This window comes from Lactuca sativa, chromosome 1, assembly GCF_002870075.4.
Source record: "Lactuca sativa cultivar Salinas chromosome 1, Lsat_Salinas_v11, whole genome shotgun sequence".
NCBI lineage: Eukaryota > Viridiplantae > Streptophyta > Magnoliopsida > Asterales > Asteraceae > Lactuca > Lactuca sativa.
Window position 1 is genome coordinate 131,074,557 of NC_056623.2, and position 17,683 is coordinate 131,092,239.

The 17,683-nt window shown below is 35.1% G+C and overlaps 1 protein-coding gene across 3 annotated transcripts; it reads right to left on the reverse strand.

The window, feature by feature from the left end:
- Positions 1-477: 477 nt before the first annotated feature.
- On the reverse strand, positions 478-16,276 carry LOC111909392 (protein ROH1). 3 transcript variants are annotated; one of them, XM_042902537.1, is made up of 11 exons: positions 16,133-16,276; positions 15,483-15,971; positions 13,301-14,402; positions 13,134-13,202; positions 12,771-12,995; positions 11,913-12,656; positions 11,218-11,806; positions 11,030-11,127; positions 10,493-10,624; positions 2,710-2,799; positions 478-1,690 (listed from the first exon to the last, which is right to left on the reverse strand). In XM_042902537.1, the coding sequence occupies exons 2-11, from the start codon at positions 15,929-15,931 to the stop codon at positions 635-637; spliced, it is 4,554 nt and encodes a 1,517-aa protein (XP_042758471.1). In that variant the 5' UTR covers positions 15,932-15,971; positions 16,133-16,276; the 3' UTR covers positions 478-634. The 3 variants fall into 3 exon arrangements, with proteins under 3 accessions (XP_042758471.1, XP_023760973.1, XP_042758472.1); XM_023905205.2 differs by having other exon boundaries at positions 478-1,738; XM_042902538.2 differs by lacking the exons at positions 10,493-10,624; positions 11,030-11,127; positions 11,218-11,806; ... (4 more) ...; positions 15,483-15,971; positions 16,133-16,276 and adding an exon at positions 4,490-4,619 and having other exon boundaries at positions 478-1,738.
- Between the last annotated feature and the right edge of the window lie 1,407 nt (positions 16,277-17,683).

Genomic DNA, 17,683 nt, shown 5'->3' on the forward strand with positions numbered 1-17,683 from the left:
TCCTCACCAGAGTAATTTTCAATACCATTAACATCAATGTCGAAGACCACATATTTACCTTTGACTTACCCTTTGGCACAAGTGGGACTGGAACTTGAAATTTCCTCAACCAATTATTGTCTTTACCCCTACTTCTCTCACCCCGATAGACATTGAAAGATATACTACTTTGGCTATCCTTAACAGTAAAATAAATTTTTTCATGGTTGTTGGGTATTGGAGATTTTTTTTTTTTTTTTTTTTTCTATCAAAACATACAGAGCCATCATACAAATCTACACCAAGTGACAGAGGTAGGTTCATTGATTATTCCTAGAACATTCAGTCCAGGCATACAAATACCAACAAGTTAACAAATCAGAAACCTTATCATTATTAAAATCAAATCCTAATATGTATCAAAATAACACACAAATAAAACCGTAATGTCAGATGAGAACCGTTTGTTTATCAAAATCAAACCTCCTTAAAGGCATATTAAACTAAAAACATACCATTAAACGTAAGAAGAAATAGTTAATTAGATGCAACTACACAAGATAAACACATGAACATGTACAAAGATCTCCAAATACAATTCATATCCTAATTATATTGTCTATACATATCTGATTTAATTTAATTAACAGATTCGTCAATTGAGTGCTTGTGTTCTAGTGCTCACAATTCGATGAAAAACGTCTCTCACTTGCTTCTCCAATGGATCCAGACCATTCTTAATAGCTTCAGACACCATATCCACTTCCTCCACCCTCTTTCTCACCTCCAATTCCAGTTCTTCCGTCAATGGAAACTGCAACGAATCACACAATTCGTTTATAAAACGAGTAGAAATCTCAATGCTTTCAATCTCCTTCAACAATCCACAAGCATTTCTCCTCCCTGTCTTCTTCGATTCCTCCAAAATTCTCTCGTGCAGACCAGTAATCGGAGAACCCCAATTGAAATTCTTGGGTATGTTGAAATGGGATTCTAGTCCACGATCTTGACAAGGGATTGCAGCTACCAAAGCCCACATCACGAATAACAATACATTGCTCATTGTGTAAACAGCTACAGCTACAGGTACACGAATGACGTCGGTAGCCTTGGGAGGAACAATGTTGTTCCCAATTGCTTGAAGTTGATTTGAAGCCGACCAAGATCTTGAAACACTCCATGAGAATGATTTGAATTTCTTCAAGGATTTTTGATAATTTTGAGGATCTTTACCAAAGGATCTGTTTCTATGAGCGGAGTTGGATTGTTGATTGTCAAGCATCCCAATTGTTAACTCGATTATCGCCTTTTTGGCTCGCCGGAAGTGACCTTCTCCAAGATATCGTTGATTTCCCAAAGCATGTGAAATGATCTCCAGTTGTTTATGCCATTGTCGGATCTGTTCAATTCCATCTCTAATTGCATTACAAATATCTAATCCTTTGACGCTCCTCTCGAAATAATCCAAAACTAACTTATACGTCATGTAAGATTGGTTGTTGAATGATATGGCTTTGAATTCTTCTTCACAACATAGGAAAACATCTAGGAGATTATAAACCCAGGAAAGAGAAAGGAATTCATGAGAATCGATTTGAGACAAATCGATAAACCTTTGGGTTACATGTCTTTGAAACACTTCAACCTCTTCTTGTTCCTGACTGGTGGCCTCATGAATCGCTGGAGCTCGTTTCATACTCAGTCTTAAAGGCTGAAAACGTGGAGACGATGAACCTTGATAATCAGTTGACGCCATTATCTTGAAAGAAGAATTCAAGAGTGAAAAAGTGAATAATCAGTGTGAATATGAAGAAAGAATGGGTTGGGATGAGTGATGACTAATGATGCCCACTGGTGTATCCAATTTTAGAAAAAAACAATTGAAATACACAACCTACAATCTTATCCAAATAAATAAGAATCTTTTTACCACATTTCATTTTCTCTTTTATTTTGACACATGGGTTTTTCTCGGTTTTTTCATTTATTTATTTTCCACTTGTCATTAATATGTGTTTTTCAATTATTTATACAAATGCCACCTACTTAATCAACTATAATAAATGAGGATCTATTTTGCCACATGTCAATCTCTTATTAGTTTTTGACACTTGTCATTTTGTAATATTTTGGAAATAAATAATATCATATGTCAATTCTTAGGTTTTCAAATTTTAAAACTAAAAAGCCACATCATATTTATATATTTATATATGTAAAGTATTAAATGTCATAAATATAATATTAAATTGTAATTAATACATTTCTTTATTTTTTGTTGAAAAATTTTATTTTAAAAAATATTTATTGTTTACACTTTAATATTTAATTTATTTTTTAATCAAACACACGAGTTTTACACCTAATATTGTTATAAATAAGAAAAGATTCCTACATTTAAGCCTTCATTCACTTAGGAAATACGGTTTTTTAGAATGCATTTCAATTTGACAGCTAATTCATTGAATTCTAACGACAAGTGTAGAATATAGGGAACGTTACTCTTATATTGATTTAATTTTAGTATCCCATCAAACATTGAAGTACTTAGTTTTTTACAAAGCATTGGAAGAGATACAGTTTCCAACTTCGATCCGAGAAATTAGCTCCCGAATTACCAAGATTTTCGTGTTAGATTAGAAAGAGCGATACTTTATATTCCAACTTCAATCCGAGAAATTGGCTTATGCTCCTTTATTTGTGCATCTAATAAGCTTAATATCAACTTACCTCAGTCTCGCTGGTACCACCATGTGCAACCAGTGATCTCAACTTCTCACCATGTGTGCTTGAAGTTGACTTCTTCATCTCATTTAATTCCTTAACAAAATCACAAGAACAGTAGAAAAATCAAGATGCGGCATTGATAACAATCAAGTTAAGGGAAAACAAGGTGAAGAGTGAAAGTTTGTTGACTTTCTGTCATTTTTATTAAATAACCAAATGTACCGGCATGCATGTATGCAAAAATGAAGGGAGAAGTAAGAAAATGAGAAAAACATAATGATCTGGTTTAAGTTAAATGCCATTCAAAAAAAATCTAGCAAGTCACATTCATTTCCCAAATGACAGGAAAATATTGCGATGTGAAGTTTGGTGGGATTCTGTGAAAGAAAATATTATGATTGCATTATTAATTATTTGTTCAATCGTCATCCATCATCTCATAAGGACATTAGCTTTGTTTAAATTATAACAGCTCGTAAAACAAATGGACACAACATTAAACGCATTGGATGGAATAATTAACAGAAACATAGAAGGATAGTCAAAACTCCATTAATGTCTTGCATAGACCACTTACAAGTTTAACACGAAAATCAGATTCAAAGTGATGTTCCATGGTTTTCTGGGCATATATTCAAAAGGAAAATAAAAGGGTTGAAGCTTTCCTAGGTCGTGTTTGGGACCCAGGAAAAACTCCGAACATATATGTGATGAAATATTGAACTCATCACTTTATCTACCAAGTTCGTCATCAACAGACACCGCTTGCTTTAGCCATGTTTTTGGTGTAAATTCATGCATCCAGACGGTGGGTAGGTAGGGCCCATCCTTCCAAGGCATCCCAAAATTTCCGGCATTATGTAGTAGCAACCAATTTATTAAAAAAAAAAAAAAGAAAAAAGAACATATTTTCTTATTTCTGAAGCCCAAAATTTGTCATGTACGTGTGCAGCTACATTGTGAATGAAAAAGGAAATTATCAAAAATCTAATAAATCTAAAAAGCAAAAAAGAAGGTAGAAATATGTGGTAAGCATGCAAGTTTCAAGTGATGATTAGTTTTGAGTTTCTTCTAAAATCAACAAATTTTGCTTAAAGTTGGCTAGTCCATGAGTTAACAAGTATAAAATTTATGTATTATGGTAGTTATTATTAGATTAGATATACTTTCCATGCATTTGAATATGTACTAGGTGTGAGACCCGTGTATTACACGTGTTTATTAAAAAAAAATATAAACTTATAAACCCTAGGCAATTTAAAAAGTAATAATTTTATATATATAAAAAGCTTTGATGAATAAGTATATAAATGAATACAAAGTAATACAAATTTATGTAAAAATAAATTCAAATTGAAAAAAGTTATTGTTATGTAAATAATGAAAATAAAAAAGGAAAACAAATATGTTGATAAATTTGATGGAATTTATTATAATTTATTTTAAGAATGAATTGAATTTAATTAAATTAATGATTTTCACTAAAAATAAAATGGAACCAATAAGCAAATTACATATGGAAAACAAATAAATCAAAAATTATGAGAAAATTACATGTGGCAGATTAAATGAGAAGATGACATGTGGCAATAAGATCTTCATTTATTAGGGAGGATTTTAGATAATCATTGTTGTAGATTATCTTTACCATTGTATCATCCTTATATAAAGGGATTTCATGTATCAATAATATTCAAGGATTATTCCGTAAACACTTTTATGGTGTAAGACCCCTTTCACTAAAAACCCTAAGTTTTGTCATCCTCTACCATAATAGATCTACCTCCAGCCACCATTATCACCATGCCTGGTGACGACACCCCTGCTCTGCTGCTACGAAGCAGTTGAATCTTCATCCGGTTACAAACATGCAAAATAAAGTTTGTATTCTTGATGCACAAGGTAACGAGTTCATCTTTGGTGAAACTCTTCAAAATCCATGCACAAGCGTACACACTTCTTCTTCATATACATGGCACCTCGACACCTGCCAAAACCGAACTTACCTTCAGATCATAGGAAGAAATTGACGCTGTTGTCCTTCAATGGATCTAAGGAACATTGTCGGATGAACTTCTAGTTCGGGTCCTTGACACTGACACCATTACCCAGGGGCGAGACTATTCATAGTGAAGGTAGGTCACTTGAACTAACTTTTTATTTTAGTTTTATAAGAGATACTAGGTAAACATAAATGGTGACCTATCTTAAAAATTTGGAGTGAACTGCCATAATATTTTTTGCAAAAAAAATCAAGATTACAAAAGCCCACATTTTATAAGGCAAAATACCCAAATCATTTAAGGTATAATCCAACAAAAAATAGTCCAATATAAATCATTGATCAACACAAATAAGAAATCGCCCAATGTCGTACGTTGGGCCCCGACCCTCTTCCATCGCCAACGGCGGCGCCGACCTCCACCACCACCAACCGAAACCCACAACTAGTATTTTTTTTTCATTTTTTATCGGTTACACTTAAATAGTGAACCACATGGTTTTACATTCTAAACTTGCCCCTGCCACTACCTATAACACATGGAAATGTATCCGTGTCATCTTCCTCAACAATAAAGGATCATATGTCATTGCTTTCAAACATACCTGGATGAATACTATCAAAGCTCAAAAATCTCACCAATCAATTTACAGATATCCGGTCAGTCAGAGACTTCTTCAAATAGTCCGCATGTTTCCCACCGAATGACATCGTCGTTTCATTTTTCAACGAAAGTCACTGAATTAGGACAATTCAAGAAGCATGGTTCAACTAGAGCAACATCTTCCATCCTCACTGTCACAACCATCAGTAGATCTCTACCGCTTTACCGTGATGACTGATCTCCATCTTACCACGATGGGGGCAACATGGATATGGTCGGAGACGCAATTCCCAGGTTGATCCTCTCGCGGAGGCCGCACTACCAACTAAGGATGAGGACGTGACATCAATGTCGTTGGAGTACCACTTGCGTATCCACTATGGGCCTGGTGGGCACCACCTCCCTATCTGTATCCTACTATGAACTCAGAGACAATTATTGGTCCACTCCATACTCCATTGTCCTTTACTAATATACAATTTATTATTGTTGGCTATGGAAAGTCTATACCAATTAAAGGATTCAGTAATGCCCTATACAAAACCCCCACCCAAATCTTTTCTCTAAATAACATCCTTTATAGCCCAAACATTTTTCAAAATATTTTATCTGCTCAAAATTTCACTATAGACAACAATGTTTCTCTAGATTTGAACCCAGATGGCTTGTTTGTGAAGGAACATGAAGATCTTTCACAACATCATGGCGAAGGTGATCTTTATCCGTTTATAACACCCACTTCTCAACCTTCTGTAAATTAAGTTGTTTCATCGTATGACATGTGGCACAACCATGCTGACCATATCGGACCTTCAATTTTAGATTTTTTACGTAGTCATCTTTTCATTTTATGTAATGAACACAAACATTTTTTTGTTTGTCATTCTTGTCAACTTGCAAATAATAAATGTTTACCATTTTATGAGTCTAGTTCCCTTACGTTTGGCACCATTTGACATCATTAATTGTAACCTTTGGGCATCTCCCATTACAAGCAAAGCATGTTACAAGAACTATATTGTTCTTATCGATAATTATATCTAATATGTTTGGGTATACTAATTCAAATTCAAATCTTAAACATTCATCAATTTCTACAAATTTCATCAACTTATTAATACCCAATTCAAAGATAAAATAAAAGCTTTCCAATGTAACTTCTGCAGTGATAACTCCAGTTTCAAGACTTCTTCTTCCACCTAAGACCTTACATTCTGGTTCTCATGTCCTTAAACTTCTCCACAAAATGGAAAGTCAAACGCATGATACACCATCTTAATGATATCATATGTTCTCTTCTAGATCATGCAAATCTCCATAGCTCCCACTTGTCGAGGCTCTTCACACTTCCTGCTAACTATACAACATCCTCCCTATAAAACACCTTAACTCTCGTACTACTACTTTTAACCTTTACTTTCACCATCCCACCTATGACCACTTCAAGGTATTTGGTTGTTCTTGATACACCAACACTTCAACTACCCAACCAATAAATTACATGCTCGATTCACTTGTTATGTCATCCTTGGCTACCCTACCAATTTTCAGCGTTATCGTTGCTATGAACCTTCCATTGGCAAGGTGATTCTATCTCGCTATGACGTCGCTGACGAGCTATCCCTACCTTATGTTGACCCCTCCCCACCTTTTACACTTTCCTTGATGACGATATTGTCCTTGTCTCCATTCTCCATAATCTCGAACCATCACAACCACCCCACCCTTCAATCGAACCAACATCTGCTCCCCATCTCCGCATAAGACACCACATCCACCTTCGCCTAACCCGCTACGTTCCAACTGTTAAGTGTTATTTTCCCAAGAAGAACATTTCATTCAGCAAAGATATATATACAATACAAACCCTTTTGGCCAAAATACACAATACAATGGGTTAAGTAATGGACCTAAATGTTCCTATGTTCAAACTGGTCTTAAATTTGTTGAAAAGTTGTGTTGGGAGGCCTTTTGTAAAGATGTCGGCATACTGAGCGGATGAGGGGACATGAAAAACACAAACAACGCCCATGGGCTTATTCCCTAGTTAAATGTGTGAAGTAGGTGGCTGAATCCACTAAGAAGGAATCTACAAATGGGAGGGAATCGCAGGTATGGTACTCAATGTTGATAAAATTATGCAGCAGGTGGGGGATAAAAGAACCAGCCATAGTGAAGAGGTTGTTGAGGAGAAGTACAAGGTGCTTGGTGCCGATAAGGCAATAATTAGGGTGATTACCCCTTTTGCAGTGATTGCTTCCTCCCCCATGATTCTGATTTTTTTCCACGGTGGGGAGGGTTAGTTCCGGCGTGAAGTATAGATGGAGAAGAAGAGTGATGGTCGTGAGAGAGATGTGGAACCGTATGAGCAGCCAATTGAGTTTCTTCCACAGATAAGGTGGAGCGCATCACAAAAAACGAAGGTAAGGGCTTGGTATGTTGTAAGATATTTCCCACATTTTCAAATTTACTTGAGAGACTGTTGGCGGAGTAATTGATGTGGTTTCTGTCTTTGACTTTCTCTCCAAGGCGTTCAAGAAGATCAGCTAGGTGTCTGATGTTGTCGTAGTAGGCTTGAACCGATAGATCCCCCATTTAGATGTTCTTGAGTTCTTTTTCAAGTTGTGTGGCTATGGATTCTTGATCTTGGTAGAAAATGGCGTGAAGATTAAGCCAAAATTTTCGAGCATTAGCATTAGTGGAGTGAGGAGTGACGAGGTTTTGTGAGATGGACCCTAATAACCAAAGCTTCACCATGTTGTCAAGCTTCTCCCTTTTAGGATTGGTACGAGTCTTGTTGGGATAGTCTTAAGTGTTATTGGTGTGATCAAGAACATCGTAAGCAATGCAGTGGGCTTTGAATAAATCGCTCCAAGGACCATACTTGCGTGTATTAAGGTCAAGAATAAGAGGTACATAAATTTTGATGTTTGTTATGCCATAAGCTTTATGAAGTGATGTTGATGAGGAACATCCTGTCATTATTGAAAGGGAGTAGATAAAAAATACCGGAATAGAAAGAACAAATAAGGGAGAATAGAATGAGTTGCAGGATTGACTATTTTAGGGTTTAGGGAAGCCTAATACCATGTTAAGTGTTATTTTCCCATGAAGAAGATTCTATTTAGCAAATATATAAATACAATACAAACCCTTTTAGGCCAAAGACAAAATACATTGGGCTAAGTAATGAACCTATAATACGACAAGAATAATACATAAATAAATAGGTATCCACTAACACCAACCTACCTCCAATGGATCCTATTACCACCTATGTCACCACATGACTACTCGTGCCCGCACCGGCATAACCACTTGGTCTCTTGCATAATGGGATAAATAATGGACATATAATCTCCACAATTCAACCACCCCAACTAATTCCTTGTCCCTAAAACTACATCGATGAATTATCAGACTCCAATTGGTCTCTTGCAATGAAAAACAAATATAGTGCATTAAAAGAAAATAACACATAGGAGCTTGTTCCTCAACCCAAGGACCACCCTATTATTCGGCGTATGTGGTTCTACTACTACTACAAGTTCCAAGGTGAAGGAAGCCTCCAATGCTATAAAGTGCGACTAGCCATTTGATTTTTATGACACCTTTAGCCATTTCGTCAAACCAGACCATTCGGTCCGTCCTAAGCTTAGTCATCTCTAGATTATGTCCAATACACTAGGTTTGTTGATCATAATGCTCCTCATCATGTTTCTCGTCCATGAAAGTCCCTATATGGCCTAAAGTAAGCCTCCAAGCATAGTTCCATTGATTCACCTCACCAGTGTTTGCCACACATTGCTCTTGTTTACTGTCATGAAAAACGCACAACATATTTACTCCTCAATCTCGATGACATTATCCTCACCACCTACGACTTCGATTTTCTAAAATAGGTTATAGCCTCTTCCAGGTTCAATACACACGTGACATTCTTCCACGCGCAAAACATGACCTTGTGTAATGCCTGCTCCACACTCATTCATCCAAACTTAATGGTGGCACCAGTCCCCTCCTTTTGACAATACCCTCTACCACAGTCTCATCAGTGCATGTCACTACCTTACTTTTATGATGCGAATTCCCGGGGGGGGGGGGGGGGGGGGGGGGGGGGGGGGGTTCCTACTTGCGCCAATCCACTTTCGATTATTGTGTCTATCTCGATGACAATCTGTGTCATGGTTATCGAAACGAAAAAGATACTTTTTTCCGCTCGAGCGCCGAGGACAAAGGACGTGACCAATTTTGTAGCCGAGACTTGTTACTTTAAGTTTACTACTATAGCTTCATGTACCCATGACCAAAGTAACGGTAGTGTATCGTGACAGTGTCTTAGTTTTTAATTGGCAGAAAACCTTATTTAGTACCAACGGACCAAACATGTTAAAATTGATATTCATTTTGTCTGTGAAAAAGTTCATGTGGGTCATATGTGTGTTCTTCACTTGCCAGCAACGTATCAATATGCATATATTTTAACCAAGGGTCTTTTGTGAGTACTCTTTGAAAGGTTTCATTCCATTTTTAGCGTTTGCTCCTTTCCCGCTCCAACTGCAACAAACTATGAGAAGATATATCTTTTCCATGTATTTGAATATGTATTTTAGATAATGATTGCTATAAATTATCTCTACCGTTGTACCATCCCTATGAAAGAGATTTCCAGTTCAGTAATATTCAAGGATTATTCCATAAACACTTTTAGTTATATGTTTAGTATGTTCGTAGTAGAGGTTGACAGGTAGCATATGAATGCATTTTTTGTAAGACCTATTAAATGTGTATATCAATCAACAAAATATGATGAAGACATTTAGTGAAAGGGAACCATCTAAAATGATGTAAAACAAATTTCTTGTTTGGAATTGTGAACTTACTTTAGTTGACATTTGGTACAAAATTACTTGAGTCTGTTGTTGTTTTGTCTTATTTGTTTCTTAGTGTTGATCATGATATATTATTAATAATTTTGTATCATAAAATATAAAAATATATATAAAAAATTAGTGAATTTTTATTAAGTTTAATCTTCAAAGGGCTTTTTGTTTTTTTTCTCCCTCCCTAGACCTAAATTAGGTTACGAACGACCCTGATTTGACCGGAGTGAGTTAATTTCCAACACAAGGAAAATTAGAACTCTTTTATATTAAATGCTACATGTAATACTCAATTACCTTTATTGTTGTTTCTCCAAATTTAGACGACGTGGAAGATTTCATGGTCTCACCAAGCAGGCTTGATGTGAACTCCGAAGTTTTATCTACGATTGATGATTTTGACATCTCTGCAATCTTGTAAATTTCCTCCTATTTGTTATTCAGAAATACGAGAGCGAAATTAGCAAAACCCAATCATTACACTACATATAACCAAATTAGCCTTGCGTGCCATAAGGTTAATCCGGATTATAATGGTTTGGTTAATCTTTTCACTTATGTGAACTCATGTGATATTTGGCGAAGACTAGGAAAAACCATTGATATTAAATTTGAAAGTATCATTAAAGCAATGTGAATGGGGATTCGAGATGTATATCAATTGTGTTTGAACTATAGGTATATTATTGTAACAGTAGAGGATTGTAAAAATCAACTATTATGATAAAACGACTAACAAAGGTAGGATGCAAGAGTAGGCTCATTCATATTATTCAAGCAAGGAGTTTCTGCCAAATAAAAAAAACATTATAAAACAGTATAGACGAAATTTACCGATTCAGGACCATGCATGATGCATCTAACAAAATTTAACTCAGTAAATGATGGATTCAACTGCATAGGTCGACCTGTCTTTCTCCATCCTCGAACCTCTGTAACATTGTGTCACAAGATAAACTTTCTTTATTTGCAGCATAAATCTCATACAAATGCCCATAATTAGCTTGACAAGAGGGACATACCTGTACATTCAATGGTATCACCAACTAAAATACTAAACCAACCAGCAGTCAGTCTACCAACTTCCATTAACTCAAACAAATCACGGCGACAAAGATAGTATGCTCGTGTGCTTAATTGAAATCCAGACAAATCTCCTCCAAGAACTTCTATCCATTCAATGTTATTTTCCAAGTTTTCCTCGGCTACTTTATCATCAGTATAAACAAGGCTCACACCACATTCATGAACCTCCAATCCATTTATCACAGCGATAGAAACATTGACTTTATCTCCAATGTCCAACGTGTTTCCAATTGGCCAATAGCTTAACCATATACCAACTTCACCCAATTCAGGTTTGCCAAAGACTTTGGGGTTGTACATCAAATCAACACCATTGGTTGTATTGATTTTACAGAACCATACCCAATCATCATCACTTGAAATTGTATATTTGAAAGTTACATCAACTCCTTTGAGCCTTTTATTCTTGGGAGGAGGAGGCATGTCAAAGGATAAAGATGATGACTCCGATACATATGTAGACTTCATGTTTGGATCCTCCATGTCTGGCAGAGATGTGCTCATTATATCAAATTCATACAACATCTATCCCATGCAAAAGAACAATAATTCAGTCACATATAATCAGTTTATAGGTGGTTTGTTTGGTGTGCTCAATTTCATGAAAGTATTTGAGACGGAATCAACATACCTGGACACACGAACTTCTGCCTTTGGTGAGCTCGTCATCACCAACCAAGCACACCTCATGATTTTGATATTCTTTTAGCCACTTCATATGTCCCAAATCATTTCCTTCAAGTTTGGTTATAGGCACCAATTTGATAAAGCCTTCAATTTCTAATAAACTAATACAGCCTTCATAGCCAAATTCTTGCAATGTGAATCGATGTGATTGGAAATTTATTTCCTCCAGTGATTTACAATAGTATATATACAATTCTGCAAGTGTGCTTGGGAGACATGGAAGCCTTTTAAGCATTGAGCATGAAGTCAAATCTAGGACCCGAAGATTTTTAAGATGGTCATAACAAGGCAGAAACTCAAATAGACTATAGCCTAAATTCAAGTACTCCATACATTGTTGAGCACTGAAACTCAGAGGAAAAGAATCAGTACAGTAAAGATTGCAGTCATTAAGGAATAAGCGGTGTAATGAACTTGGGAAGGAAAAAGTAGGTTGTTTTGTAACTTTTCCACCAGAGGTAGAAGCTTTTAGATCTAGATCTGTTTTCACACTCTTGCAAAGATTTTTGCATCCTGTCATATTCAGTAGTGTAAGATTCTTCAGGTCTCCAATGGTTTTGCTTACACGAGTCAGACTGCGACAATTCCAAAGAATCAAAGTCTGTAGATGAGGGATCATGGACATGTTGCGGATTTCAGATAGATCATGTGAGTGTGTAAGATTCAGAATCTGCAGTGACTGAAGAACCTGTTGCAAAAGTAATAAGATTAATGTAGCAATCAATGTCTGCATAAAGAAAGACAATTAAGGACTGAGAAGCTAAACCGATAATGCACTAAAAAAGGATGCTGAGTTCCCTACCATAGGTGGTTCAAATACTTCCAATTTGCTATAGCTCATATCTATAGCCACCAAATTTCCCATGAATAAGTCAGAGGGTATGGTTCTTAAATTGGATCCAAGCCAGCAGAGCCATCTTAAGTCTTCTGAAAAGTTCCCATAGGTCCCCGTGAGCTTCACAAAGTTTAGTTTGAGCAATTTTAGTCTATCCATCTTTTGAAGTGCATCTGTCTTGAGGTTTGATGGCTGCAGATTCATTATGAACACAGATGTATAGTAAACATACTATCAGATGTAGATTAAATATCTGTGTGTGTGTGTGTGTGTTTAAATATACAAAATGTATGCACGCACGTACTTCAGTTCCTAGTGATTCTGTATTACCTTGAAAGTAAACATCTGTTTATCTAGCATTTGCATGTCAAGTGCTAAACCTTCCATTGATTTTGAACCCTAAAAGGAAAAAATGAATAAGTTGCAAAATTGAAATGAGAAGAGCGTGAAGAAAAGAAAAGTAGGATTAACTTATATACATATAAGAAGCATCTTACCTCTCCCTTAGTCAATATTTTATGAGATTCTCCACTAAGCCAAACTCTACTACGTTCTATAGGGAATCTTGATTCTTGACGAACTATGTTTTTCCCCATCTCTTGAACCAATCGATGCATCATCAGTTTCTTGTTTGGTGAAACAGAAAGAAGGCATCTGTTGGATAGGCTTTTGATCCCCGACAATGCATTGTAATCGTGCTCCAATATCTTTACAACATAATCCATGTCTACGCCAACAAAAAAACAAGCAATATGCAAAAATAACTCTTTTTCTAAGTCAAACGACAATGACTTATAGCTCATGATAAGTACATTTTGAATTCTAGAATCCATTTCTTTTTCCAGCAAATTCAATTGGCTTTTCCAATGTAAAATGGTATTGTTATTGGATAGAGAAGAAGCCAATACTTCAAGAGCCAAAGGATTTCCTTCACAATATCTTATTGCTCGAACTGCAAGCTCCTCGAAACCTTCCATGGGGACTTTGGAACCAAAAGCATGACGGCTTAAAAGCTCTAACGATTCATCATCATTCAATAGTTCCATTTTATAATCTCGACACCTCCAATTTTTGGACTTAAACCAATTATTTGTGTTTTCCCTCGTTGTTGTTATGATAATCTTGCTTTGTGCATTAATCATCCCAGTTCCAAGTAATGCAATTAACTGACTTTCTTCAGTAATGTCATCAAGAACAATAAGCGACCTTTTGGTTTGTAAGGCCTCCTTAATCTCCCATGTACCTTCAAACACACTAGGTATTTTCCTTTTCTTGCCTCCTAAAATACCTTTGAGAAGTTGTTCTTGTAACATACGCAAACCATCGGGCACTTCACATTTGTGGCCAATGCCTTCAACAAAACTCATGTTTTCATATGTTTTCCAATTTGAATCGTAAATATATTTGGCCAGTGTTGTCTTGCCACTTCCACCCATGCCACAAATTGCTAAAAATTCAACATTGGGTTGATTTAACCACATACTAATCTTGTCATATCGAGTGGCCATCCCTGTTATATTGGGTGGGAGAATAACTTCTCTGCGATCCAGTTTATTGTAAATGACGTCAACAATCTCCTTCAGAAACTCTGCTTCAGACCTGGAATAACATGGAAAAAAAAGGGTCAAATTAATGGAGTGGTATTTAGAGATACTTTAGTATAGCTAAATTTGACTTCCACTTAGGTTAATTTCCCAAAAATGATAAAAATTTCAATTAATAAAGCGTCACAGTATTTGTAATGCTATAGAATTTATTTTTTAATTTAATAGAAAATACATTACTAAATACCAATTTAATCAATATAAAAAAAATATTGGAGGCCCATTGTTCTATGTGAAGGGATAATACAATTGTTCCCTTAGAGTATCTTCAACCCTACTCCAAACTCCACTTTTTCCTCTATTTTGGAGTTAAACCATCTTCAATCCCACTCCATTTTGAAACATTTTGATTTTGGAGTAAAGGAATAGTAGTACTCCAAATATGGAGTTATATTATTTATTTCTTTAAAATGGAGTTGAGCTTTCACTTGTCAGTTCTAGTACCTCATATTTTAGGTTCATCAATTTCTACTTTGTTTTAATGAGGTAACTTTAATTTAAAAGACATTAATCAATCATACATATAAAGCTAACATTTATTTATCATCTTCATATAAAATTTAATAAGTGTTTGAAAAATTAATAAGTTGAAGGTCTTTTGTGACAATCTTTATAATTTAAAAAAAAATATATATATATATATACTAAAAATATGTTTTTTGCAATTAAAAATGGAATAAGATTAGAAATGAAATACTAGTATTATTTACTCCCTTTATTTTACTCTATTTTAAAGTATAAAAAATGAAGTGTTGGAGATGGTCTTATCTTAACTACCTAAATCAGAAATTAGCATGGATCATAGTTCTGGACTTTGGGGGAATTTTTACAAGAAATAAATAAATAAAGAAGAACACGATGAGATCTAGATCAGATTGTCTTAAACCTATATATGATACATCATTTTCATTCCTTTTTTTATCAAATTAATTACTAATTCACCTACTTTTCCAACTACTATCTCTTACCAATTCATAGGTTAGAGTATTGATACGTCTATTAGCAAATAATACACCAAGTATTAGACGGCTAAAATATAATAAATCTAGAATTAGGAAGGGACAAAAAGGCATACCCAGACAAAACCATGCCGGCCAAATCAGCAGTCTCTTTGAGAGCTTTCTTCCACAGGTTCACGTTGTGATCTGTCCACCTTGAAGAAGCTTTGACTTCGATAGCGAATGTTTTAGTATGCTTCCTCAGATCCGAAGGATCGACGTGATAAAAAACAGGTAGAACAAAGTGATTGCACTCCGTTCTTTGTTCTAGGATCAGGACAAGCTCGTCTAGACACCATGTTGAAGTTGCATAGTTCTCTGAGAATACAACTACCGAAGCCCTAGATTCTTTGATTATTCTCTTGATCTCCGGCATCAGTTTTTCGCCTCTTTCGATTTCTTCTTCGTCCCTAAAAGTACTAATTCCTGCTCTCCTTAGTGCGTAATAAAGATGATCTGTAAAAGAATGACGAGTATCTTCGCCGCTAAAGCTTAGAAAAACATTATTAGAACCATGAGAAGCCATAATACTACTAGAAGAAGTATTAGAACCGATTGAACTCAATCTGCAAGGATGGAAATTGGAAAACGAAGTCAATGGAAAATTTTCGAAAGAATACAGAATGAAGTAACGTTTAAAAAACATAGGTCTTTTCTTTAGTGACCCTCATCAATCACAAAAGGAAGTAACGATTACAGAATAAAATCTAAATCAACATATACTCACATAGAACTCGAGAGTTTTGAAAGGGAAGAGGAGACCGAGAGAGTATAAACGACTGGCTCTAGAGTAAAAAGAAATCCTATACTGTCGCATGTTATCTAAAGGCAGAACTTTCACTTTGCCCCTTCCTCTTCTACAAACCTTCTCTAAAGAGCTTCATGAGTTCCATTTGTCGCCAATATTCTGTATACTTTATAGCATTCCACATTTTCTTTTAGATCAAAACGTCCCTTTGATTTTAGAGGGTGTTTGGATAAATGCATTTTTAGCTTAATTAGCTTATTGCTTATTGCTTATTGTGGTGGGAATAAGCATTTTTTTAAAATGTGTTTGGATTAGTTTATTGCGGTGGGAATAAACAATAAACAATAAGCATTTGAAGTGTTTGGCAAACAAAACAGTTTATATGAGTAAAATGACTAATAAGCAATAAGCAATAAGCAATAAGCATTACCCCCCTTGCTTATTAAAATCAGCTTATTTAGCTTATTCCCACCGCAATAAGCTAATTTTTTAAGCATTCTATCCAAACACTTAAATTAGCTTATTGTGGTGAAAATAAGCAATAAGCAATAAGCTGTCATTTTTTTCCCTATCCAAACACCCTCTTAGTCCCTCAAAACCAAACAAACTAAGTTAGAGTCTGCATAAAAAGGTTAATAATGACATAAAATAAAAAGAAAACTACATAAATAGTCCCGTGGTATATTCGTTTTGACATGTCCAAATAGTATATTTTTAGCAAAACATAGATTTAAATGAATCTGAGAAAATATTTAAATACAATAGATAAAAATAAATGATAAAGAACTTAATTTTACTACAATAAAATTTCGATTTGGCCACAAAAAAATATTCGTGGCAAAAAGTTGAAATTTTGTAGCAAAACCTAAGTAACTATGGAAGTTGTTATGGAATTTGCTAATGAAATTATGTAGCTATATTTCTTGTAGCAAAATGTTTTGGTAAAAAATTATTGTTCCGTAGCAATATTGTTGCTCTCTCTCTCTCTCTCTCTCTCTCTCTCTCTCTCTCTCTCTCTCTCTCTCTCTCTCTCTCTCTCTCTCTCTCTCTCTCTCTCTCTCTCAATAGTAACCCAAAAAAAACAAAGACCAATGACAATTTTAATTAGGTTTAGAATGCATAGGACATAACCGATGACAAAGATGGAGGAATCGACCAAATCTATCAAATGCATGGAATCACAGGTTTTCTAGTTTGGTCTCTCAAACTTGCCAAATTGACACTTTAAAACCTAAATACAAAAGTACCACTTCTCTAATACTTTCAAGAATGGAGACTCAAGCCATGGACCTTTTTTTTTACCATTAATGGTTTTTATTTGTCATAACTATTCTCGAAAACTAAATAATTGAATTATATAGCTCTTAATTATCAACTAATTCTTTTAAATATCAATTAACACCCTTTTGTTTAATTTGTTTCCTTTTATAACTTAGAATCAAAATAATTTTAAAAAAGCAAATATTTGTGTAATGGAAACTAAGCTCATTGATGGAGGATTTTGGGTCATTACTATTAAGCTCTTGAAGC